Source organism: Pygoscelis adeliae, unplaced genomic scaffold (assembly GCF_000699105.1).
Source record: "Pygoscelis adeliae isolate BGI_AS28 unplaced genomic scaffold, ASM69910v1 Scaffold183, whole genome shotgun sequence".
NCBI classification, from domain to species: domain Eukaryota; kingdom Metazoa; phylum Chordata; class Aves; order Sphenisciformes; family Spheniscidae; genus Pygoscelis; species Pygoscelis adeliae.
Genome location: NW_008824536.1, coordinates 1,734,942 through 1,761,531, shown reverse-complemented (window position 1 = coordinate 1,761,531; position 26,590 = coordinate 1,734,942). Strand labels below are relative to the sequence as shown.

Genomic DNA, 26,590 nt, shown 5'->3' with positions numbered 1-26,590 from the left:
TGGTGTATTTATAGCCTTGGTCTCTCCAGCTGTGTTGGTTTAGGTTTTATTACATCAGTAATAACAATTTATGTGATACTCTGAATAAAGTGCTATTAAAAATTCAGTACAGTATATACTGTTACCCATGGGATTTAAACTGTGGGAGCTATGTGTATTATTCTCTACTTTGCTATTTCTATAGGAGTGAAGATTACTATAAAAATGGTTAGGTTATATACACTGTGTGAATTCCTGCTCTGCTTGAATCCAGGTGAAAAGAAGAAATAGTTGAGTGCAGACTGCCTTGGGGTAAGGGTCCCAAGGGTCTTAGTCTTGCAATCTAAGGTTACACTGATCACATGTTCAAGCATGAACAATAATATCAGCGTGCTTTTGGATGTCTTTAAAGAACGCCAATAGATTTGTGAGGCATAACTTCCCTTAACAGAATCCATTTGATGCTTCTACAGAGTATCAGCTTTATCTGTGTCTATTGATTTTATTCTTTACAACAGTTCATCTAATTTTCCTGGCATAGAAGTCACATTGACAGTTTTGTAGTTCCCATGATCACCTTTGGAGGACTCTTTTGAAAGACCAGTGGATCAGTGGTATGTTTCCTATGTTCTATTTTGCTGGCATTAGGATCAGGTTCAGCAAAAAAACAACCCACTGGCACTAGCACTTCAGTAGCTGAACGTTTGAATCCCTTGACAGAAACACTGCACAGCTCCAGCAATTAGTTACTGTTTAACTTATCAATTTCTCTTGAAGTCTTTCCTACTGACAATTCATTTTAGGACAGTTCCTCACACTCAGCCCACCTAACATTTGGTTCTTTAGCAAGGCAAATAATTCTTTTAGCTTTTTAGCTGTGGAGTTAGCCACCTTGAATGCTTCTTCTATACTTTCATCGTCTATAGCTTTACTTACTGTCTTGCAGGACTCCTCTGGTGATGGAATTTGAAAAAGGTTATATTATTACTTCCACATTCTTGGAAAAATCTTAAAATCTTTTTGGTCAGCTCTGTTGTGGTTCTACATTTAATATGACAGAATTTATGCTCTTTCTATGCTCCTTGCTTATATATGACTTCCATTTTTGAAGGATGTCTGCATTTTCTTCCCTCAGATGCCACAGTTGTCAATATTTATGGATGGCACTGCCAGTATCCTTACCATTATGACTCTGGGAGCAGGGCCCAGGTGAGGAAGATCTGTAGAAAACAGTAATCACAGTGTATTTTCTTTCCATTGTTCAACCAGGTGGTCCATTGCATGTGACTAAAAGGCAGTAACACAGAGCATGGATCACATGGGTTAGTAATTAAGGTCAAAGCTTTCATGGTGTTTATCTTTACATTTTACTTGTCTTTCTTGTAACGCCACGTACATATTTCTTAGATTTGGGAAATGTCTTTAGAACCTCTTTCTGAATACAATAAAAGGAGAAACAATTCAAATTTTCTGTGTTGCCCCCTCTTCTCTTTGAAAATGATTCCAAAGTGTAGCAGTGACTTTAAATTGCCAATTGTCAAAAGCGGGAAGGATTTACCAAGGGAACAATCATGCCCTATGTATTCTGTTCTTCTATGCTTCCTTAGAGCATCTGCTTGAATCTGGTTACGGAGCTGAGGAGGACCTTTGGTCTAACTTGGCATCACAGTTCTTATTAATGGAGTTAAATCATATGAGTTCTATAAAGCGTTGAAGAAAATCCAAAGAAAGCAAACGTAAAATATACATATTTGTGTCAGTTCTCCACCTTGTAAAGACAGAAAATTGTTATAAGGAAGGCAATGTGATCTGGACAAATGAGTAGGGGTTTCTGTCTCTGACATGTTATCGCCCTATTGTTAGTTGAAAAATAGCGTTAACGCCTTCACACCTGTTATGAGACTAAACTAAGAGGTATCTGCATACTACTCTGTGAGGGAGACCTGCATTTGCACAAGAGAAAGAACTGCTATGGACAAACAACTAAAAATTGCTTTCATAAACGTATTTGTTTATTTCTCATTTTCCTGGAAGAGAGGAAGTGGTTTATCTCATTGCTGCTGTAATGAATGGCCTCCCTAGCATCCTCCCTCAGTTCTACTGTATACACAATTCTGAAAGACTTCTCTCACAGACATAATAAACATATACTTTAGCATGCTGTGATAATTAAGGTCCTGAATAATATCTTTGTTTTGCAGTGGTGTAGGGTAAAGGTTTTCAAACTGCCGTCCACAGGCTATTTTCAGGGGCTTCCCAGAGGCAGCTCCCAGCTGCCTGTGCAAGTGCAGGCCTGCGCTACAGGCAGGGCCTGTAGTGCAGGACCTGTAGCACTCCTACAACACACCGTGCCTGCTGCTGCACAGGTGCTCACCCTGACTCGTGCAGCACCAGTACAGATGCAGTCATCTCATAATTCATCAGTTATGTGGCTTTCCACAGGCCAGCATTTTCTGCATCAGCTAAAGGCAGAGTGGCATTTGAATGCAGAGGCAGAGAAAGGTGAGTAAAAGGACATGGAAAAGCAGTTAAGGATTAAAATTGGGTGGTGGGGGTGAACTGGGTGGTTAAGGGATAAAACTGGTGGTGGTAAGGTGACTACAGCTGCAGGGAACATGCATCAGGTCCTAGCCTGAGGCAAGGAAAGAGCACTGACAGGATAACAGAAGGGGCCCGTTTGCCCAATCCTGTAAAGCTCTGTCCTATTCACAGAATACAACAGTTCTGAGAGAGCTAAACATATTTACCACCAGTGTGAAAAAGGTTTAGGACAGATACAAACCAAGGCACCAAGCATCTACAACACATGCCAAAATAATCTACCAGAACTGGGCTCAGGTTTTGGTGTCAAGTCAAATGACAGAAAATACTTGTAAATCAACCAGGCGGCACGTTAGTCAAGTCATTATCACCTCTGATAAAACCATTCAAGATGCTTAAGAGATTAAGAATGTAATATTTTTCTCTAGGAGGCCCAATTCTTTGAGATATTCAGCAACTTCATGTCTTAAGACCATGGAAAATAATATTATAATGCTTCATATTGCAGCACCTATGCACTTTTAAGCTAAACATATTGGAGACATATAGGCACTCAGTGCCTCACTTACTATACTGCATTATAGGGAGCCACTGGACCGAAGCAGATTTCATTAAATGTTCCTAATTTATTCTGCCTCATTGCTCTTTTGTAAATAGGGCGGGTCACTAGAGAGCAAGGCATTTAGTCCAAAAGGAGTATTGTGAGTGAATATACAAATTCAACATACTACACCAAGGTAAGATTCCTCATTAGCCACTGAAATCCCTCAGAAGTGACAAGATAGGAGCTGTTGTTTACAGGGTAGAGCACAGCATTCTCACAAGCATTCACTCTCTCTTACAACCTCCCCTTGAAAAGTTTCTGGATAGCCAATAGTAGCATGGTTTAAATCCCAATCTAGGTCAGAGAGAAATTTTCAACCATATTTTGGTTCCTTACTTTGTGGTTTCTCTTTTTGCCTTTCTTTTTGATCAGGGTGACAGGAACAACGTTTTATTCATTTTTACCAGAAAAAAAGTAACATAGCAGGAAAGGTAATGATTAATCCATTCTACAAGAAAAAAGAAGAGTTCTGATTGTGAACTTACTGGTATTATCTAACCAGTATAAATAGAAGCGTGCTCAGAGAAGGCACAGGATGGAAAACTCATGATGAATTGTTAGGGCATGTTGAGTTGGTTCTGTCAATGCCTGCAGTCAGATGATTTCACTGGCTGTACAAGATGAAATCTCATATTTCAATGTATAAGTAAAAGTGTCAAAGTTCAGCTGAAGCAGGGACGAATACAGAGCAAATTTTGTGTGTATTTGTAACTAGGGCACCAGAGCAATAGAGGAAGCCAAAATGAGCCGGAAAAGCAAAAGGAGTTTAAAGGAGAAATTTGCCTTGAAGAACAGCTTGGTTAAAGAAGCCCTCTCAGAATTCCTGGGAACTTTTATATTGATAGTAAGTGTCAGCTGCTTTCCTTTCTTCCTACTAATCTGATGTTGGACAGTGCTTGTAAGGGGACATGTATGCTTTTTCTTGTACTGTACCAGCAGCGTGTTTACTGCCTGACAAACATTGTACAGCCTTGAATGAATTGCTTCTATTTATGGTAAGTTTGTAATTCCTTTCTTCACCTGATGTAATTATCACTGGCTATTAAAAACAGATAGCTTTATATATTACAATTGTCTGATAAGCATTTGATTTCATATAGGAGCAGAATTTCAGTGAACTACCAAATTCTGAAAAATCCAGATATGCACAATGAACGTTGATAATACTCTTGCTTTTGTTTTTAAAAAACTCAGCAGTTTATTCTACTTTCACTTCTATGCACAACTTCTATTTGCTTTAACAAACATACCGTATTGCACTTAAGAGAATTTTAGCTGAGTTATTTTCCTGTGCAATATGGAAATTTAGCTGTGTGATTTGTAGTGAATTTATTGGGAGTTGCATTGCCAAACCTTCAGAGATTTTGTAAGTTAAATATTTTTGTTTTGTTTTTAACTGTACTACATAAATTATGCAGTTGCTTCGTTCTGTAGTGCTGCTACAATTTAGGTAAATACCAAAACTCCCCATTTTCATATCCCCAGATTTCTTTTACTTAATTTCTTGCTCCATTTTCCTGTGCATTTTGCACTGGGACACAGAGCTGTTTGGTGTACCAGGGTAGACAGCAGGCTCAGTAGCAGAGCTGGAAGTCAAGCAGCTGGAGTATTTATGCCAAACTCTTTCTTCCTCCTTTTAGTCTGAACAAGACAGTCTTGCTTATTGCTAAATATTTCATCACAGTGAAAGGACAGAAAAAAATAAGAAGCAGGCATAGTACTGACATAGTATATTTTATAACTGTAAGTATATTAGCTAAATTTCAAGTAAGTCATCTAAAAAATTCCAGTAGCTCATAAAATACATGAAAATAATGGTCTTTACTACACTTCAGCCAACTGAAGTGCACAGGCACTAAAGTAACATTATTCTCAAATTTAATACCATCCATAAGACGTTATTACAGTAAGGGGCACATTTAGAAGCAAGGAGCACAAAGCACTTTACAAACATTAATGAATTAAGTGTCACAACACCCTGGTAAGGAGGGGAAATGTCATTATCTTCTTTTTATATATTAGCAAACCTGATTACAGCAGACTGCACAGGAAGCCTGTGGCAGAACTCTGAATATAACCCAGATCACCTGACTTCCAGTACTCTGTCCTCACCACAAGATCATCCTCCTTTTTCCATTAATACAATTAAGCAAGTGAAGAAAACATATTAAAGTACAGATTAGACCACAAATGCTATTATTTAATGTCCTGCTGCACAAGACTAGAAGGAAATGCAAACCCCGAGCCCATTTTCTAGTATATTCACCATATGAATCTAGTAGAAAGTGAAGCTACAAAATTGTTGTTGATAATCTGAGTTTCTCAATTCTATTTTATCCTTTCTAATTTCAACCTTGGCTTAAAGCAGAGAAGAGCCTCACATGGATTAAACTGCAGCTTTCTCAGTGCTTGGATACCTTGATTTATGTTTAGACTGTTCAAGTTAGCAGCAGTACAAAGCATTTATTTTGAAGAAACTGACTTTTCTGCTGTTATTTATTGCTATTGCTTTTAGGCTCTGTCAGCTAGTAAGTAGTTTCTCTTTAAGAACAGGTAAATATTAAACCCTTAACTTAAATTGGAGCTAATGAAAGGGGCACCCTCATAACTCAGAGGGCAGAAATCCTTGAAAAACAGACACCATGTATGCAAAAGAAGTGATAGCTTTCTTCCACCATCCTATTACTATGTCTTAATCCTGTTACAAAGTGAAAGTGAGACGAGAGTTCACAGCCTTTAGCACAGTTGATTCAGATCTTTGCTGAAAGCCATTTCGTGTCATTATGATGGGTTTTACAGCCTGTGGGGAGCACCTGCGCCAGGGAGCAAGGCAGGGACAAACCTTTCTGTTACCCACAGGCTCTGTCTGGAAGTCAATACTAACTGACCGTACCCAAATCTGTGACCAACCTAGCACCTCTGGAAGTTAGCCAGGTGAAATTCTGTCCCCCCAAATCACCTATTTCTGTTTTTCCTGGAGAACAACATCACAGACCACATACTATTAAGAGCTTAAACTACCATCTTTGGTAACTCTCAAGCCTTGCAACATTATTTTCCAAACTGGAAAATGTACAAACAAAAGATTAATTTCAGGACATCTAGAAAGTGAAATCACTCATCAGGCAAAAACCAAGCCTTCACCTGGGGGTAAGAGGGGCTCTGCCTCCTATGTTGAACAGATTTGAGACAACAAGCCTTGAGAAAGTCACTGGGTATACAGTTTGGATAACATCTCTTGGTCATCTCTACTTAATATGCTGTGGTTTGCCTTGCAGCATGGTCTCAGAGCATGTAAACTGAATTCTTTTCAGATGAAACTAAGGTGGAAGGTGAGCTCCAGAATCACAGCTAATGTGCTGACCATTAATGGATGCTCAGTCCAGTGGATCAGATTGGAGATACTCCTAAGTAATCCCTCCTGAGGTATCTATAGTCAGGTTCTCTGAACCAGCTGCTTGCACTGCATGACTTGATGATATAGACATAGCCTGTGTGAGCCCCCCTCTCTGTTTTTCAAAGCACCTGATTTCAACCTCTTTGAGGGTTCAGTGGGGAACACTAAACTCTAGGAACCTGGAAGTGCCCTGCTGTACAGGCAGATCTGATGGTATACAGAGCAGTTGCTGTTATCACTTGTCTGCGTGATCCTGCTGGTGATTAGGCTATTTTACTCTTAAACCTATTGTGCTGGGGGAACAAGTATTTCTTTCAGTATCAAGCCTTGAATTATTCCCCAAGGCATAGCACAGCTTCTTGAATTACACTCTACAACAAGAACTGGGGCAGAAAACCCAAAATGTACAGTCCATAACCAAATGCAAATTGCATGTGGTTTTGGTTACACTGAGGTTTTGGTTACTGTCGTATTCACTTTTGGAGGTTCCATCAAGCTGAGAAAAAGAAAATGTTGCACTTCACCTCTTATGTGATTTCTATAGAACAAATGGAGTGATGCAGTTTTAGTGTAACTAAGTTACACAGGCAATGAGGATCCCGCATTATGCTGGGTATTTATATTTGCAGATTTGTAAACTCCTGCCCATTTCCTGCATTTACCTTGGTGCTGTCACATGGTAACCCCCCAACCTGCAAAGTTTAATTGTGTCATTTGTAATTTAGAATAAACATCCACAAAAGACACCATCTACCCATGAAGTTTTCAATGAGCATTTGAAAATGAGGCAACTGTTTTCCAGGAAATGGATACTGAGTAACGGTGGGTTTTACACAGTATGTTTGGAACCAACTTGTGGGACTGGTCCCTCCAGCCTATACCCGTGGAACAGGTCCCTGAGGTGGGAGAGCACCAGTTTGTACCATGGTGGCTGAGAGGCCAGCGCGCACACACATTTCCCAGCCTCTGACACAGCCTCAGCCTTCTGTAGCCGGGGCTGCCCCTGAGGCCTCCCTTGAGAAAGAGCTCTCTGGAGAGCTTTTTGTTCTCCAACATGTCTCCTGATTCAGTACATTTCCACTTCGGGCTCCTGTGGGTTACTCTGGGGAACAACATCTGGGTGCCATCACAAAAGAGTCAAGAAGGCATGCTGCATCAGATAGACGGTTTGTGTGACTTTTCAGTGTGTGTCTCTGGAACTCATCTATCCAACTGCCTCTCTGCTCTTAGTCATGCTTCTCTCCATATTTCCCCTTTGGAACTTGGCTGCATTGTTCTCAAACCAAATGGGATTTACTCTGGCTTACACCATTAAGTATATCTGAATTGGAACTGTTCCAAAAAGAGAAGCCAAATGGGCCATGTGGCTTCCTTTACTGGCTACTGCTCACCTAACATAGTTTGTATCTCATTTTCACTCTCAAGAGCATCTTACTAAACAGAGTTTCCCAGAAAGGAGCTGCACAGGAGCCAGGATCTCCTGAGTCCAGAGCAGTGTACACTTCCTTGCTGAAACAGAACACAAGCTTCCATCCAAGCATATAAAGACAAGTGGGTAGTATATATATTCCTCTCCCAAAGCTTAGTCTCCAACTGGAGGTGGGGAGCCTCTTGCAAAACTCCCACTGAAGCATTTGTGTGTGCATAGAGGATGCAGTGCATGAGCATGAATTGAATGCATGACACCCCACGCTGCAAATAGTTCAGCTAATGAGAAGGAAGGCTATTTATCTTCTGCTCATCAAAATCTTTTTGTCTTGTTTTCATATTCTGACCACTTCATTATGTAAGTTATCACTCCTGCTTTGTTGGGGAGTTTAGTCTTGCCTGAAAAATCTTTAAGTATGACATTCCATAGATTTGCTCAGTCCAGAAGATTAAAATTTAAACAACTTTTCCATATCTTTCTTTTAGTGGCCCTACATTCCAGTGCACATTAATTACAAAACCGTACAGTAATATATATCCCTTATTCCGAACATGCGTTAGAATCCTCATTACATGATGTTATTATCTGAAAGCAAATGCAGCTTTTGATCATTTACCCCTTAAATAAGTGTTTAGTGTTTAATACAAAATTACTACTTAGAAATTTTAAACAAAGATAAATTCTGTGTTCTAAATTTTTGTGAAAGGGAGACTCTTTCTTTGTATAGGATGAAATTGCTTACAGTGAGTTTTGTTTAAGGTACAAAATTAAATAGCAGTAGCCTCTAACAGCTACCTTGTTTGCCATCAGCCATGAATTTCCTGGAGTACAGAATCTTGTCTAATTAGCTCTCAGACAGTGAATTTAAGTTTGTCAAACTAGATAAAAAAGGTTATTAAAACATATTTATAATTGGTATTTTGATATGTCACTCAACAGCTTTTTAAATACTATATAATGCTACAAATACCATGGGCCTTAGCAATGTTTGCACTCTGAAAATTGGCTCTTATGTCACAGAGATCCATACATTAGGGTCTCTAGCAGCAATACTATAGTACAACCAATAAATAGTAGAAGTAACTCATGAATCTAATGTAATAGAATTTAACCCTGCACTTCCAGAACAAAACCGCTCATTTTATGGGAATAAGATGCTTCCTTTCCCTGTCATCACCAACTCAGAGTCCTTTCTGTTTCTGCAAATGTACCAGTTGCATATATTTTGACAGCATGAAATTTTGCTAATGATTCTGCTGAAGATGTGCAAACTCTTCCTCTTTCTTGCTACTGTATTAAATCAGCATTAAAACAGAAGTCAAAGTGGTAATGAAGACCCTCAGTTGTGCTGAGGTTAAGGAGGTGTTCTTGCACACTGGTATTATTTCTATAATTTTAGTATTATCAAAATCAATTAACTTTTTTTTTCTAGACAACACTTCTGTTTCCCTGAAGTCAGTCTTTAATTCAGCTGAATAGTTAGCTGAATAGTTAACTAATAACTATTGCTATTAGTTAGTTAATTCAGCTTGCAATAGCTAGTGTGAAAGAACTGAAAGGAAGGTTACCTAATTGTTCTTTTACTTCAAAGTGTTTATTACAGCAAATAATTCTGAAAAGTCACAGGAAATCTTTCCTTTTCAATACAAACTTAAGTTTTCCAGTATGTGACATTCTACACTTTCAGGTGACTCAGATGTTCTGTGTTGCATGAAAGTTTTAAATAAGAATTATCTTCATCTCTGCAACATCAGCCCCAACACATAACTCAGCTCTCATTGTTTAACCAAGTGGTTACGGTAAGTTGAACTTAATTTTCCAAGACCTTTTTCTAGAGATGCATTTTTTTCCCAGAAAGTTTGCATCTATAGGACTGAAGAGTAGGCACTCCCCCTGAGCCTCACTGAATACTTGCATCCTTCCAACATTCAACTGTGAGTGCAAAACTTGAATTTATATTTTACAGACACAAATTTACAGGCTGTTTTTTCAAAAGTTTCACCAAATTAAAAAAAGGGTAATAAAAGTAATGACTTTTTAAAACTGTCCTAAACAGTTGGAGAACAGAATAAAAGATAATAAATGCAGTTCGTGCCATACAGTGAGTTTATATCTTTGTGATCTCAACACCAATAAACCATTCTGGTTAAAAGTGAATTCTAGTGAGTTCTCCAATCCATGGTCTGGTTCAAAGGCAAACTTGACTCAGTTCCTCTAACCCATTCCTCAAAGGCTTCTTTACTATTAAAAGCATTCAGCTTCTTTTTTCTAACAGGAGACAGCTTACTAAGAGAACATTCTGAGGCTTTAGTTACACAGAACCATGCACCTCCAACCATGAGGGCACAGCAAAGATCCAGCCACCCTGTTCCTGCACCCAAAGGAAAGAGTAAAAGAAAAGCTACGTGTACCCTTATACTCCTAAGAGAGGACAGAAAACTTCCTTTCTCAGAAACTGCAATGCCGCTCCTGCTCTCTCTCTCTGAATGGTACAACTCCCCGAGCACCGTTACAGAGACTAAACACATTGTAAGAGTTTAGATTTTAATCTTTTCAGTTGGTATAGGAAGCAAAGCAGAGAAGCACAACTCAGCTCAAGAATAAATGAGTAACCTGGGAGGGAAGCAGCACCTGAATAGTCTCTTTTTCTCATCAAGAAGCTACTAGGCAGGATTTTCTTCCCTTGCCCAGTCTCTTCTTCCTAGCCTCTTTGCAAGGGGATGTGTTTCACTCCTGAAAGTTTGTATCTGAATATAAAACTTTTTATTTCCTTTCTCTCCTGAATTTTTAAAACTTAGTAAAAAAATAAAAATAATCTTCACTGAAGAAACTGACTCAAGCCAGTTGCCCTGTATAATTCAGGAAAGAATTTTAGCATTTCAGGATGAAGAGTGCAACATTAATCATTAAAAAATATGAGAGAATGCAGACCTTTGCATTCTCTCTAGGTGATTTCAAGCTTTTATTTGTCTCCTATTGCATGTGCAAAAGCAATAATAAAAATTTAAAAGCATCAGTTTATATAACACAGCATAGTCTGTCCCTCAATATTTTCCCTGTATTTTTTCCCACAGAGCAATTTGAACCAGATCTTTATATGTTTTAAAAGCTTTATATACACAATTCATCCAAAGCCTTATTAAATTTACATTCATGTCTCCAAGTAGTAATGCTTTCTGTCATTAAAAAAATGGTTTCAAAATGGCAATCATTTTAAGGCTTATGTCTATACTATTTAATTAACTAAATGATAAGTTTTTTTTTTTTCAAACCCTTATTTTATTAGATAGCAAGTCTGAAAAAAATAAAGGGAAATCCATTTGAACCCAAGAGGATATTGGTTGTGTCCCAGGAGATCATCAGGAGAACGGATATAGTGATTTTTTATTACTCCAAGTTTGATTAAATCGTAATGTACAGAAATCCCCCCCGCCCCCACCAAAATATTTAATTAATGATAAAATAAGAGCCATGTGTTTTTAAAGTATTTAAAAATTACTTGACTGGTAAGCTGTATTTTTATCTCACCTTAAAAAATTTAAGTACTATCTGATTTAACAAAAGATAGCAAATATTAAACATGAAATTAGATGAAGATTCCTCTTTCCTGGAAGAACAGGAGTTTCCTGCAACTTGAATTCTTGCAGAGCTAATGCCCTGAATTTTAGTAGATCTAATGTGTCTCTATTTTTGTTGCTGTTAGCATTACCGTCCCTATTGAAAGAATGCTTAGGAGCCCAGTCTGAATTAAGGCCCTACATAATACACAAACATAGCAAAAATATGGCTCTGTATGGAGAGAGTTTCTAATCCGTTATAAAACACCTTATTATGAAATGCAACAGATGAATTCTTAGGCAGATTTGCTTTGTAAATAAAGAGATTGGAAATGAAAGTGAGTTCTAAAATACACTCCAAATTAAAGACCTTTAGAAGGACACCAACAATTTAGTAATCAGCCTCTTATCTGAAAAGTTTATTTACTACTTTTATAAGCAACAACCAAACTGACTATATATGGAAATATTAACGGGGGTAGGAGGAACCGTACAAGACTACAGAAAACCACAAACAACCCTCTAATGTTTTCATGGGCAGTTTCGGTCAACAAGATCCCTACCTGCAGTGAAGGGCAAATGCAACCACTTCTCCCACCCCCAAAGGACTCTCTGACTCTTCCTGCCTGTATCCCTGCTTTTAAGGGACTAAATATGTGGTGCTAAGTCTGGCTGCTTGGAGAAGTCATGGAGGTTTCCCTAAGAAGTGAAATACCAGGGCTTGCTCTCATGTCCTCGAGTGTCCCACCAATATTGCTCTGCTTCCGCAGACTTGGAATGGGTAACTTTAGGATATCAGAAGGACACTCACCACAAGCACACAGCTTGAGCCTAACGCACTGCGCTGCCCCTGAGAGCCTGTCCCCTTCACAGCACTGCGCAGGAACATAGGCACGTGTGGCAGAATCCAGAGCAGTACTGCAGGTCCGTCCAGTCTGAAAAAGGGGAGCAGACAAGTCGCGGGCGAGCAGGAAATGCCTGTCTGGGGAACTGTAGGAGAACATAGGTGGGAGTGTGGCGTGGGAAAGGGGCAGAGTTGCTGCCTTCCCTGAACAAAGGCATCCTTACAGAAAATTGTGAATTGGTGGAGGGATTCTTGGAGATTCTTCATAATTAGCTGTGATTGTTTAAGTATGGTTCTGTCCTGAAAACTGAGTAAAATAGAAATTCTGAACTATTTTTCTAGTGTTTCCTGGTTGAAAGTGTACAACTTATAATTAAAATACGATTTTTTTTTTTTTTGTAACTGCTGAGTCTGTATTCCTTGTAGTATGCTGAATTCTTGTATCCGTGTAGAGCATCATCAGTTGTGTGGCCATTGAGGCCATACTCTGCCTGCAGGGACATCTATGGTACCCCACTGTAGGTATGTAACTCACCAGAGCTTGGCAGCTGGTGACGTATGAGATATAACAAAACACACGTCATTGTCTCCACACTGCTAAAAAGCAGGAGTCTCAGCTGCTTCTTTAATGTTACAGTAAGAGTGTATGGCTATGAATGCACACTACCACTAGATCTGTTCAATAAGAAGGGGCCTTTTTTGTATAAGCATTCTGCTTTAAGATGTCTAAAGCTTTACAGGCTGTGTAGAAAAATAGATTCCCTAAAATTCTGGATTCAGATCTTGCAGGAAATCCTATTTACACTGAAAAATGCTGTTACAAGCATTTGCAAAAATCCTGAAAATAGCATAGATTGAGGCAAAATGATCTTTAGTCTCTCTGATGAGTGGGATAGAGATAAAGTTCTGCAAGCTTCCAGGGAGTAACAGGACATTATGCTCATTGGAGGCCGGTTGTTTTCGTTTCCTAACGTTAGCCTTGTTACCCAAGACAAAGAGAAGGATCGAATGCCTATGAAGCAAGTTTTTTGGCAGAGAATGTGCAGACAGCTATTCCACACCCAAACATGTTATTTATGACAGTAATCTAATTACTTTGTGAACAAAAAGTCAGTAATGAAGCTACTCCAGTAAATTTAAGCCGATCAGATTATAGACAACTGCTAAGATGAAAACCTGGTAACATAAGATAAGACAAGATAAGATAAAGAGATCTGGCTATATTCTACTGTAAATTAAACTCCCATCGACTCCACGTGCTTCAGTCAATGAGTTTGTGTGGGTGGAGCTGATGGCTGAGCTTGGCCTAGAAACTTAGAATATTTAGTTACAACTTGATGATCTAGTTGGTCTTAACTCGGCCAAGCAAAGATTCACAGGGTATTAAATTGCTGCTCATGCAATTACATGATTAGGTGATAGTTTCCAGTTATGTCAACCTAGCTACAGTAGGTATGAGAAATTTTTTTTCTTTCCTTCTTAAAATGACAGCAGATGGAGAAAATACTACTGTAACAAGGTTCAGATTTGCAGGTTCAGTTCCCAGTTTCCCCATCCCAGAATGGGCACACACTGACTGTGCCTACAGTAGGTTCATTCATCGTACATGAGCAGGCAGTCATTTACCAGCGTCCACCAAGCAAGAAGCCAGTGCAGCTGTTGTTCAAGCTGGCTTGTATGCCTTCTTGTTTATAGATTCAGTTTTCTGAGACTGGTTAGCACAAAAATGGAGCATCGAGTTGCATATTTCCCTATGATGTGCAGAGCAGAAGCTATTATGCAAGAGGACTACACAGCTGTTTCTGTACGATTCTCCTCAGTTCTGGTAATCGGGGAAGGGAGGCCACAGCCTCCCACTGTTACTTCCTTCCCTCTTCTTGTGAATTTGTGGTTGATATACACAGATGTGGTTACTGTCCCTTATCCTTTTCTATACCCATCTCCCCGACTCCTGTTCTCTTTTTTCATCGTCCTTACAGAAAGGGGTAATATTTTCAAAAGAATGACCTTTTTTTGTATCTGCAAAACTTTGTCTATGCTGTTTCAGAACAGAAGTGCATACTTGTAGATCTAACTGCTTGCCTGAATGCAGACTGCACCCCAGTGTACACAGGGCCCCAGGCCAGCCTACTGAACTTGCTCCACGTGTGAGCCGTATCTTTCACTAAATCTTGCTTGGTGCAATTTCTGGAATATTCCCTTTAAGAAGCCTGGAAAATGAAGGCTAGAGCATGCTAATTCCACCTCCTCTAGACTTGTGCCCTAATCTTAAACTTTACAAATTCCAGCATACCCATTCTTTCCATATTAATTAAACATATAAATACATGATGAGTAGAATTGTCTTATGTGAAGTTTTAAAAAAACATGTAATATCAGCTGTGAACAACTAAAATGTATTTTGTTTTGGTTTTATATCTGTATGTGCATTTGTGCTTACCACTTGAATTTCTAGGTATGCGATACTAATAGCAATGAGAAAACACCCAATGTAAGCATATGTCATCCGTTGCACAGCAGTTGACTGCAGCTTGGAATATGTCTTGTAACTTTCAATTATACAGTCCAATAAACTACTGCTATCTAACACCACCCTACCCTTACGTAACCTGACAGCTGTAACACTTTGGCACCAGACAGTGTTTTGTTTGCTTGCATGATTATAACCTCAAGGCAAGAACTGCACCTGGGTATATGACACAGTCTCAGGGCACTTTTATAACAGAAACTCCGTCTACATTGCAAAGCTGGTCAAGAGCATAATTTTATTGAGAGCTTTTCTGTCACATTTTGGTATTAGTTAAAACCCTTGGGGAAATAATGGAAACAAAAGTATGATTTTGCCTGTTTAAATGGCATCTATTCTAGCAGGACTTGCTTGTTAAACCCCAATCACCAAATCTTTTTGGTGCAGTCTATTTCTAAGGCAGGAGAGATTTTCCCATTACTTTGCAGTTTATGAATGCAACTGCCTTGCAACTGAAAATAAGCATTTCTAAAAGAACTATATTTTATGTATTCAAATATGCATAGTTAGGAAGACTATTTGCAATACACTCATTGCTGACACACAGTAATGGCAGAACTCTAAAGCAAAGCAAGGAGATTAACCAAAGCAACTACATTGGCTAAGATGGAATGATTTTATAGGAAGAAAAAAAGTCAGATTCCCATGTACCATCAAAGGAGGAATATATATATCCAATTTAACATCAAAGTAATTAAGGTTGCTCAAGATAAATCTAGTCACATCCCAGAAATGGTATGATTCGGATCACTTACAGTTGCAGAGAAGCAAAAGTTTTCAGACTACAGATATTATCTGATATCTTCCATAGTGTGTTGGGTCCTTATTCAGCAAAGCACTTAGGCATATATTTAAAAAGGAGATTTTCAAAGACACAAATTGATTTCTGGCAGAAACTGATCAGCTAGTCTATCTTAAACTAAAGGCCTTTTGTACCTTTGAAAATCTTTCCTACCAACTTTAACAGGATCTAAACGTATGCTTGAAGCTAAACAGAAGCTTTAGAACTGAATAAACATGATCTTAAGCATACATTCAAATGTGTTGCTGAACATCATTCTGAGGGGAACCAAAATAAAATGGAAGCTAGTTTAAATCCATTGAGAATACTCCAATGTGAATTATTCAGGTACTCCCACTTCAGTTAATTGTTCAAGCTGCAGAGCCAGTGAAATATTTTGATAGAGCAATATATGATATCAAGGCAGCGTAACAGTAACACACACTCTAATCTCCAGAAAGTTGTCTCATTCCAGAGTTTCAGCATTAAACATTAAAAGCTTTTTGAACTATCTTTCATAACTTTTATAATAATTCTTTCATTGCTTATAACAACAATCTGGAACTGAAAACTTACGGCACAGAATTAACTCCCTCTTCACTTTCAGATGCAGAGATTTGTTGTAGAGGCTGTGAGATCTTATTTAGGCTCCAAGTTCTGATCTGCATCCCATCATTGTACTTGAAAACTATTTTCTGGGGAGAGAGAGGTCCTTATTAGCAGACATTCTTCCTGGTCACAGAGCAGGGGAAAATAAAGAGCAAATGTTCATTGCAGCAAAGGCAACAATGCCACACATGCCACTAATCTCAAATTCTAGCTTTGTTTCAAAATTTAACATTTTCAGCTGTAGCTGGACAGCAGCAGGAGTTGCAAACTAACCAATAACATTTGACAGACACACTCATGGTTTTACCTTTCTTTTTTGAAATACAGGCACTTGGATGTGGGTGTGTGGGACAGGCTGTCCTTAGCCGAGGAGCCCATGGTGGGCCCATGACAGTATCGGTTGGATTTGCAATGGCAGTCACCATAGCAGTGTATGTGTCTGGGGGGGTTTCTGGTAAGTGACTTTTTTTTTTTCTTATATAGCATTTATTGCCATGGTTTTAAGGCTACCTTATTAAATTACTTCCATTTCATGGTATAAACAATTATGTATCTAGCAATAGCAAGCACCATTACAGCAGAGTCTGCATCAGAGTTTCGCTAGTAAATCTTTGCATTCTTCTTGTTTCCTTCTATTTTTTGCATTTGACAAAATCTTCCACCAAATTCAGATCTGAACTACAGTGTGCAAACCTTGGCAGACCTCTGGCCTTTATGGAAAGTGGTCTGTGCAAACCAGAAATCTGCTTGTTCTTGCTTTAAAAATTCTGTCAATAGAGATGATCCTGGACAGCATAGGCACTGCGTCTAAGGAAATAACCATGAAAAGCTTACAGAATCCAGCAGTCACCCACGAATGGGTATAATGAGCAGGACTCACCTTACAGAGTGCAATTTGTCTCTTCATGTCCTATGACAAGCAGTAGCAAGTCTGCCTCTGTCTGTTTGCTTATTTGTAGAAGCAGGAGATCATACAAAGCAGAAACAGCAAAAAGATTCAGTACTAGAGATACATTCTGTGATACACTATCAATGTACTGTCATTGCCCCTTTGTTTCTGCTATAACATTTCCTCAATATATATTGGTCAGGAATCTCTCTTTTGTCTGTAGCTGGGCTAACTAATCAGTGTCTACACGTGCCATATTGGATGGTGCTTTGTCTCCTATTTCCACTATTCAGTTTGGCCCAATTAATATCAGAAACATTAGCATAAATGCTTTTAACATTTAAATTCTCCCTTTAAAATATAAAATGATGGGTTGTAACAATACAGTGTTGTGTACTGTAAGACACAATACTCCATGTTGTATGTGGAGTTTATATTGCCTTCTTAAAGCAAATGGTGCCCTTGTACTCCAGCTCTCATAGAGGCATTTCTTACCCTTCATAAAGAGGGTAAAGGTGATCTGGGCAGATATTTCTAGGTATAACTAGGCCATTATAAATAGTTGCTACAGCAGAAATTACTGCGGCTATTTCTCTTCTCTTTTACAAAGACACCATGCATGAGGAGGTTTCTAAGTTCACATTAGCATGTGCTCAAGGTACTGCAAAACAGGCAGTCTTGTTACTGTCATTGAAACAGAGCAGAATGGTTCCTTAACACCACACAAAGTTAATTCAGCAGTACATTCCTATTATCTGAACAACTTTAAGCTACAGCTTTTGGTTTACATGTAGGCAGGTAAACTCTTCCAATGCAGTATCATGAAAAAAAACGTGTAAAGATACTAACCTGTCCTACATTTGCATCTTTAAGGGATATTCATCTCTATTATATAGAAGATTAGAGTTCAATCCCAGCAGGGCAGAGCAGTTGCAGATGTTGCAGTATTGTGCTTCCTGTGTTTTTCCCATGACAAAAGATTCTGCATGCAGTGCATTTTCTCTGTGAAAGAATAGGAACAGCTATTTCAATAGGCTGTGACTATCCAACATAGGATTACTAGTGGACACTTTAGAATATCAGTTTCTATGTAGAATTTGTTAGCAAATTCTGTGGCTCTTTGGCCATGAAGTCTCATGTTTAAATACTGCTAAAATATTTTGCCTCAGTTCTTTATGAAATTCTAAATTCATGGTAACATAAAATATATAGTCTACACACTTGGTGAATTTGAGCTCTTTTATGTAGGAAAATTCCTATTTTTGCTTGTCTTCCATCTAATCTTCCTCAATGTCTACATAATTTCCCACCATTTTTTCCAACTTAACATTTCAGACGAACTCATGACTGTGATCACTGCAACTACAAAAGAATGGGGAACGCACTGCCCAAAGCACACTTTTTTTTTTTTACCAGGAAACTACCAGTGGCACAGGAACCAAGAATCTTTTAACTCCCTTGCGTCAGCATGAGAGCTTTCAACTAGACTTTTCCTTTCCAGATTTAGTGTTAATCAGACATCTCTAGTATTATTATGACTTGTCCCGTCCATCATAATCACCCTGTATTATATACAGGTGGGGAACAATATCAGGTGTTGAAAGAAAGTAAAATGATTCATTCCAGCCAGAGTAAAGAACAAAAGACAAGACAACAATTTATCAAAATTTACATGAAGGGCTGTTAAATAAGGTGCCATCCATCTCTTCGCTCTGCGCTGAAGAATTTGAAACACAGTGAGGAATTCAAAATTAATTCAAGACTGGTGCTACTAGGTTGGAGTTTTGGAAATGATACAAAGAAGGTTTTATCCAGCTTGTTATCTGTGTTTGTCAGTTCATTATGTATCAAAGGTGCCTGGATTTCATAAGATAATGACTCACTGACCTAAAGTGCAAGCAAACACAGAAACTGTACATAGAGGCCCTTTCTCCATAACTAGCCTTTGACAGACAAAGGTCATGCTCTTTTAGTTATTTTATTAAAGACCAAGACCATTTTTTTCTGATAACCATACAGGCTGAAATGAGACTTTACCCAGAAGGTAAGCAATGGATCTGCTATGTCCTTGCAAAATTTGGGTTTTACTGTATTTTTACTGTGGAATACCGTTTCATCTGTTTATTTATTTGGCAATTAGTATTTCTTAAGTATCAACTACATATTTGTAAAAAATGAAGTTTTCCAAAAGCATTCAACGCTTTTTTTCCATGTTGATAAAAGATGTTGAGGGAACTGACTAGCATGTGACATAATAAATATATTTTAGAAATTAAAATTGTCACAAAGAGTTCCAATGTTGCTGAAATCTTTTCCATGTGTGAGTTTAGGTGTAGCTACTCCTAAATACAAAGGAAGGAAATTCCACAGGAAATAGAACTCTCTGTTTCAGCACAGCTACTTTATCAGTTTCCTTATCGTGGACCTTTCTGGAGGGTGTAAGAGCTTGATGAAAACGTGTGAAGAAGAACTACACACTGCTGTCCCCAGATCCCATCCAGGCATACCTTACCAACAGTCAGCATGAAGCTGGACAGACCTGATATTATTTTATTTTATGTTCATGAAAACTGAGTTCCTAAGTAACCCCAGGTTGAAGACGGGGCCATAAACATGACTTAAATCCAGGGTACTCCAGATCTGCCTCAAGATATATAATCACGCCAGTAATAGTCCTTAATGTTAATACATGCTTGCTAAACTGAATGAATGTTCTGCTGCCCCAATCCTCCCTTAAAAATGAAAAGCCAAAGCCCTTGAGGAGAAAGAATATGCGCAGAATGATGGACCCTCCCATCACAACTGATAGGGCAGATTTAGGCTTTTTCTAGACAAGAATCTATAGATCTATAGATTACATACTGCAGGACAGCAGTCTGACAAATAACACAGTCTGCAAACATCAAGAGGTAAGCTGGATCTTGGTGGATACTGGCTTCCCCCCCCCGAAGGTCATCCAACTTGTTTCCGCCTAATTGCAGCCAGCATTTAATTGCAAAATAACATCTAGAAAAGCATGTACTAGTCTTGTGCTTGAAAGTGCCCACATTTTTGCAAATCCTTCACCTATTCTCATGTATCTGAGTCATCCATATGACTTTTGTGATTTATTTTTCAGGTGGTCACATAAACCCAGCTGTTTCATTAGCCATGTGCGTGACTGGAAGATTAAAATGGACCAAATTACCAATTTACATATTAGCACAACTCCTGGGAGCGTTTGTTGGAGCAGCGGCTGTCTTTGGGATTTATTATGGTGAGTACACCTTAGACATGCTTACAGGACAAACTAGAGGTCAGGCAGTCTCTAAGGCCCCAATTTTTCAATGAATGCCAAGCAGGCAGAGGACTCTGTTCACACAGGGCTAATGGCAGGACTGAAGCTAAAGCCATAAAGAAGAAAGGAAGAAGCATAAAGAGTTTGAAGGAAAAAAAAAAAAGACTCAAACATTCCAGGTATCCTACAACTTTTCTGAAACACAAATACTCCAGGAAATGTTCTGAAATTTAGAAAAATTATTCATGGGAAATCAGATACTCTGAGATCATGTATTTCTCAGTAAGGATTTTAAATTGCTTAATAGCCAGGATCTAGGGCTATTCATCTTCCAAGCAAATTAGAAACATTAAAGACCTGGTCCAAGTGCCTGTAGGCAAGTATCACCAATGTCGTTCATTGAGGTTACAGGATATGAGATCAAGTCCCTCCTGACCAAACTTCAGACCACCCTAGAGAGGTAGCTCTCCAAGGCAATGAACTCCAGGTAGAGTGATAAAGGGGTCACATATTAGAAGGGGGGGGAAAGAAAAAACAAAAAGGATTACCCCTATCCTTGAGGCATGTTTCTTTTACACGGTGTGCCATACAAGGAAAAAACTTAGTAACAGACTCCCTGACTTGATGAATCCACTCAGTCGGATCAGTTGCTTCAATCACCTACCCCAAAACTCTGCTTATACTGTCCCAGCCCATCTCCTCCAAAGCCTCTCTCTTATGGGCATTATGTCTCCAGACAGTGCTGGGTTTAGGTGGAACAGAGAAAAAATGAAAATGGAAATACCTATTGTATATCAGCTAGGTGCTCAGTACCAGTAGTAATCACGAACAGAAAAATCTTTAGGAGCTGCAGTAACTGTTTTGGGTTTGGTGGAGCTTTTTTGTTTGTTTGTTTGGGTTTTGGAGTGGGGTGGGTAGGTGGTGGTGGTGAGTTTTTTCTTTGTTTTAAGGTCAGTGTTAGAATTTGGAAACTGTGGAATTCCAGAACAGGATTTCCATCTGAATCTAAGTCCTCCTCAAGCCAGACAGCCAGGATTAGGGCTGTGGCCAGGACGCAGCAGTACATCAACATGCACATGGGGTTGGGGGTGAGTTCACTGTGTTCTGCCAAAGGGTAGCAGTAGGATAGGGAGCCAAGATAGGGAACTTAGGGCTAGGGTTAGAGACTTCTTCCTGTTATTCAGGAGTGCAAGATTTTCTCATATCCCTATCTCTGCTCAAGTACTTTGCCCTCCTCTTGTTCTTATTAGTTCCCAAAGCTCTTCTGTACTTTTTCCTTCCTGCAACTTGCAGGAGTGTCCTGTACTCATTGAGGTCCACTGAAAACATACTGGTAGAAAAACAGACATAGGAGCTCAACATCTCCATCTTCCCCATACACACATATCTGAGCTAGGTGCTTTCGTTTTCAGCGATACCCCTGAAAGAGTGAGGGAATATATATGCTAGGCTGCTAAACATGAGGCCTTTCTGAAGGTGTACAAAGGAATTCACAGCTGAGAAATTTTCTTTTCCTTAGCCTTTTTTTTTTTTTAGTTAAATGCAACAAAATAATCCAACACTGCAAATGAGAGAGCCTGACCAAAGTAAACGACTAAATATTCTCTGCACCCATGTCATGGCCTTAAGCAAAGCTTGTAAAAACAGGGGCAAGGAGAAATAGATTTGTCTGCTAGCTTCAGGAGAAGCTAACCATCCTCACCATGACTTCCATGGGAGATGGGGAGCTGTTTCTTCACTCACAAGTATCACCTCATCACTGGATCCACTAATGAAATAAAGGCATAGCATTTGTTATTCATGTCTGTCCATGCAGATTTTTGAGTGTTTCATCTTAGTGTCTTCCTATTTCTAACACTTCAGGACTTGCCAAGGCAGCAAATTATTCCGACACAGAAGTCATATTATACTATTTAAAGTATGCTTTAAATATACTAACATAAATATACATGTATTTACAATATACATAGATCTTTACAATATATTTAAAAATACACTAACTTAACTATAGTAAGAAATGAAGTTTTGGGGCTAGCCTCTCCCCTCACATCTTGGATGACTACATAGCAGCTGGGTGTTAAACCCAAGCAGAGTGAAAAATTCAAACTCCTTTAGAAGAGGAGGTCTCTCAGGAGAGTTCATTCCCAGAAGTAGTCATTGCACAACTGTCAAATGGAATAGCAGTAATTCCTGGTGGCTGAGAATCCACAACAGTACAATCAGGATGCTATGCATTTTTCAGGGCATCATGGCAAATATAGCACCTCTTACAGAATAACGCAACTGTGTTCAGAATAAGAAAATGCTCCCTGCCACTGAGTTTGGAGCAATAAGCAGGGGAAAAAACAGCCCCACGTTGAAAGCTGTGATACATAAAACAAATACTTCAAGGCACAGGAGGAGAGATGAGACAGGAGGGTATAATTAGTACATCACCTCAAATCTGTTAACTATGCTCCCAGGAAAAACATTCAGTTTCAGTTGAGAATGTGAAGTGCACAGACCTATCACATACATTCTAGTCCTAGAAACCCTAGTGTTTATGGAGAAGTGCAACCAGGTAACAGCTGTTTTCTATAGATGCCTTTATGGACTATAGCAATGGAACACTTGAAGTCACAGGACCTAACGCAACAGCACATATCTTTGCAACATATCCAGCTCCGTATCTGTCCCTCATAAATGGATTTGCAGATCAGGTAAGTGCACTTGCTGTCTTGATTCTACAAATTAAACGTACTGAAAACTGTAAAACCAAGCAGTAAAAAAATACATAGATCTCTAATGGGTGCGATGAATCTCACCATTTTGGTCATACCTCACTGTGTACAATAACACTGAGAATGCAGCGCTGTTTGTGGGGGTTACATTTTAGTCATATTTTAAAAGCAAGATAATTTCAAGTTGTTCTTTCCACACACATCATATTAATTGTTGCACTCTACTTGTCTTTAATACAATATACATAAGAGGTTTTCCGCAGCATAAATCAGTGTTTCTCCATAAACTTCAGCAGAACTGAAGTTTACATTTACATCAAAATCCAGCCCATTTTGTGGACCTATTATTCCTTAAGTAATGCTTAAGCAGCCAGATTAACACATCTTGAACAAGTGAGTTTTCTGCTACCATAAGCCTCCTCTCTAAACTTCTCTTTGCAAATAGATTTGTAATATTTGTTATTTTTCAAATAACTGAATCTGGAAAAATCTCCACTTTATTTCCAATCTGTATCCTCTAATCCCACTTATCCAACAGTGAAAAATGACGTTTCATATCTTCTGTCTACTTCTAATCAATTTACCCATCTTCTTCAGGCATACATGAAATGAATATACTGCGTAAGTAAGCTATGAAAAAATAGGGATTTCTGGAGCACAGGAATTCTTTATGTAAAGGACTTGAAGACTGTGAAATCCAACTTCAAAATATCCGAACACTGTTCTGAAATTTTGTAAGAAAGACAATTCTGATTTTTGCTTTGGATCAGTCAACAGACTTTTCCATAACATCTTTTTGCCCATGTATATTTTAAAACAAAATTAAAACCAGATGAAATAAAAATAATTTTTAAAACCCCAAAACTTAAACTTCTTTAAATCAGTATAGAGATTGAATGTTTTGACATCGCTGAAACTTTGGTCTGTTTTTCCCCCTAAGTTAATTATTAGCAAAATTGACATTTACAAAGCATTTGATTTAAGCAAAGCAGCACTTCCATCGAAGTAATTCCAAGAAAATTTCCTTCATCAGCTCAATTAGCATATGCAATACAGAGTTCACAGTACAATTACACATACAACCTTAATTTAGGTAATTCCTAATTTTCTAGCTGCTCAGTTTTGACTTTGTAAACTTCACTTTTTTTCTTACGTTACGCAATACCTGCATAAAGAGGCGCATATTTAGTCTAATTCATCAGCATGAGCTACAGTCACATAAAACACTTTTATATCAATGTAACTGATTGTATTGGCACAGCAGAACTACCAAAAATCAAGTAAATGGAACTGTTAAATTGGTCGGAAAAAACATGGAAAGAAAGCATCAGAGCTCACACAGGAGATGCCTTTTAAATCCTCTATTCTTTCCACACCAGGTTGTCACAGATTTTTTTTTTCAAGTGTCCTCAGCACATTTCTTGTCTTTTTCTTTCAGCACAGGTATCAAAACTTCTCATTACTGTGAAGTAGAGAGGCACTGGGTTCCAAATTTTGCTACTCTGTATATTGGGATAAATCTAAATACCAGCTCTAAGCCACCACAATCCATAGAGCTGCCATGGCCCCTCTTTTCATTATTGGAAGGAATCTGCACGTATTTATTCAATATTCTTTTCTTTGCATTGGCCAGGTGATGTCAACAGCTGTTCTTCTTCTGGGTATATTTGCTATTTTTGACACCAAAAATAACAGCGTACCAAAGGGCCTGGAGCCAATTGCAGTAGGACTTCTTATAATTGTTCTTACTTGCTCCTTGGGAATGAACAGTGGCTGTGCCATGAACCCGGCCAGGGATCTAGGCCCAAGGCTCTTCACAGCCATTGCAGGATGGGGGATGGAAGTATTCACGTAAGTATGTCTGGATATGAAATAAAATGCTCTTGGCTAAAATTACTTCCTAGGAAAGTAAGATCCTGATTCAACATGGTACCAGGTCATATTTATATACATATAGGTAATTCTTTGCATACCAGAAGAAGCTATTCATGCACTTTAAGCCAGACATCCTCTAGGAACTGGGCTTTAAAAAGGATTTCCTGCTCCTAGGGCAAATCAAACATGCATTATCTCTAATATCAATCATTGTTTCAAGCAGACCCTTCCCAAAATATTAGAGATTCTTAGAGGTCACTGAAAATATAAGAGTGCTTTCTTCTCTTGTCCTGCAGCTTTCAGAAAAAAAATGAAATCGTGAGAGAGTTAGGTGGGAACATTTATTGGGTGCTGTAAAAAACACAGACATATCAGAATGATTTAGCCTATTATTACTACTGAGTTATTGCAGAAATATACAGCAATCTAAAAGCCTGACTTCCTGCCTGGGAGTGAAGGAAAGAAAGCTCCCTTCTTTTTCCCACATTTCAGAGCACACTCTCAAATCCCTGTGCATGCGTGTGCACACGCACACTCTTGGCTGGTCAAATGCACAGCTAATTAGTTGCACATCAAATCCACAGCTTACACATATCCAGTGTAAGAGGCACTCTGGGATATCTAAGTAAGAGTGATCTGTCATCAGGAGGTAGATCTTTTGGTTTATTTTTGTAAAGTTTGTTTTTCCAGTTATTTACAAGTAGGAATCCCCAGACATGCTGTAGACCACTAGAGAGCTCTGGTTAATAGAGATTTCATTTTAGCTACTTCACCAGGTACAAATAATCTGTATTTATTTAGTATGACTTCCACCTACACAAATCATGTGCCTTAGTAGAGGAAAGCAGTAGCAAAGCTTTTCTTGTACAAAAAAGCTAGGCATAGCATAGAAGAAATGGGCACACAGTCATGTCACAGGCCAGATCCAAAGCTTGGATGTAACACAGCTCTGGCGAGCCACTGGTGGGAGGTCAGCTCTCTAGCCCTGTTACATCCAAACTTTTCCGCCACAGCAGATCTTACCACCGTACCATTAGACTGCACTTTTTTTTAAAACAGCAGCACACAGAGTGATATCCCACACCTAGGATTCTCCTCTCTCATACCTATTTAATTAAAAGTTGTTGACTATGATGTTAATTATAGTGTCATGTGTTATAATCTGTAATATATTATGAAGTTGGCTATTATGTTGCTGAAAAAATTTGGAAGCCTGATTGTACTGTGGTCTACTCACAGAATACCTGTGAACTCCCCTCCTCTCCAAAAGTAGGGTCTTACTCATTTACATTTAAGAAGTTACAAGAAAAGTCTACATCTGTACCGATATGGGCTCTTCCCTAATTTAGTTTTAGGGTTTATCAAAGAATCATAGAATAGTTTGGATTAGAAGGGACCTCTAACGGTCATCTAGTCCAACCCCCCTGCCGTGGGCAGGGACAACTTCGACTAAATCAAGGTTGCTCAGAGCCCCGTCCAACCTGACCTGGAATGTTTCCAGGCATGGGGCATCCACCACCTCTCTGGGCAACCTGTGCCAGTGCTTCACCACCCTCAGCGT

General features: G+C 38.8%; 1 protein-coding gene across 3 annotated transcripts in view; it reads left to right on the top strand.

Annotated features, from left to right (window-relative positions):
• The first annotated feature begins 3,645 nt into the window (after positions 1 to 3,645).
• The window catches only part of AQP9 (aquaporin 9), a 30,288-nt gene continuing 7,343 nt past the window's right edge, over positions 3,646 to 26,590 (top strand). Inside the window, exons 1-6 of one of the 3 annotated variants that reach the window (XM_009321581.1) lie at positions 3,646 to 3,968; positions 4,061 to 4,119; positions 16,596 to 16,722; positions 20,276 to 20,413; positions 23,015 to 23,133; positions 24,788 to 25,005. In XM_009321581.1, the coding sequence (XP_009319856.1) occupies positions 4,117 to 4,119; positions 16,596 to 16,722; positions 20,276 to 20,413; positions 23,015 to 23,133; positions 24,788 to 25,005 (605 nt within the window). In that variant the 5' untranslated portion in view covers positions 3,646 to 3,968; positions 4,061 to 4,116. Of the gene's footprint in view, positions 3,969 to 4,060; positions 4,120 to 16,595; positions 16,723 to 20,275; positions 20,414 to 23,014; positions 23,134 to 24,787; positions 25,006 to 26,590 lie in introns of those variants that run through there. The other 2 variants (XM_009321579.1, XM_009321580.1) reach the window with 2 other exon arrangements.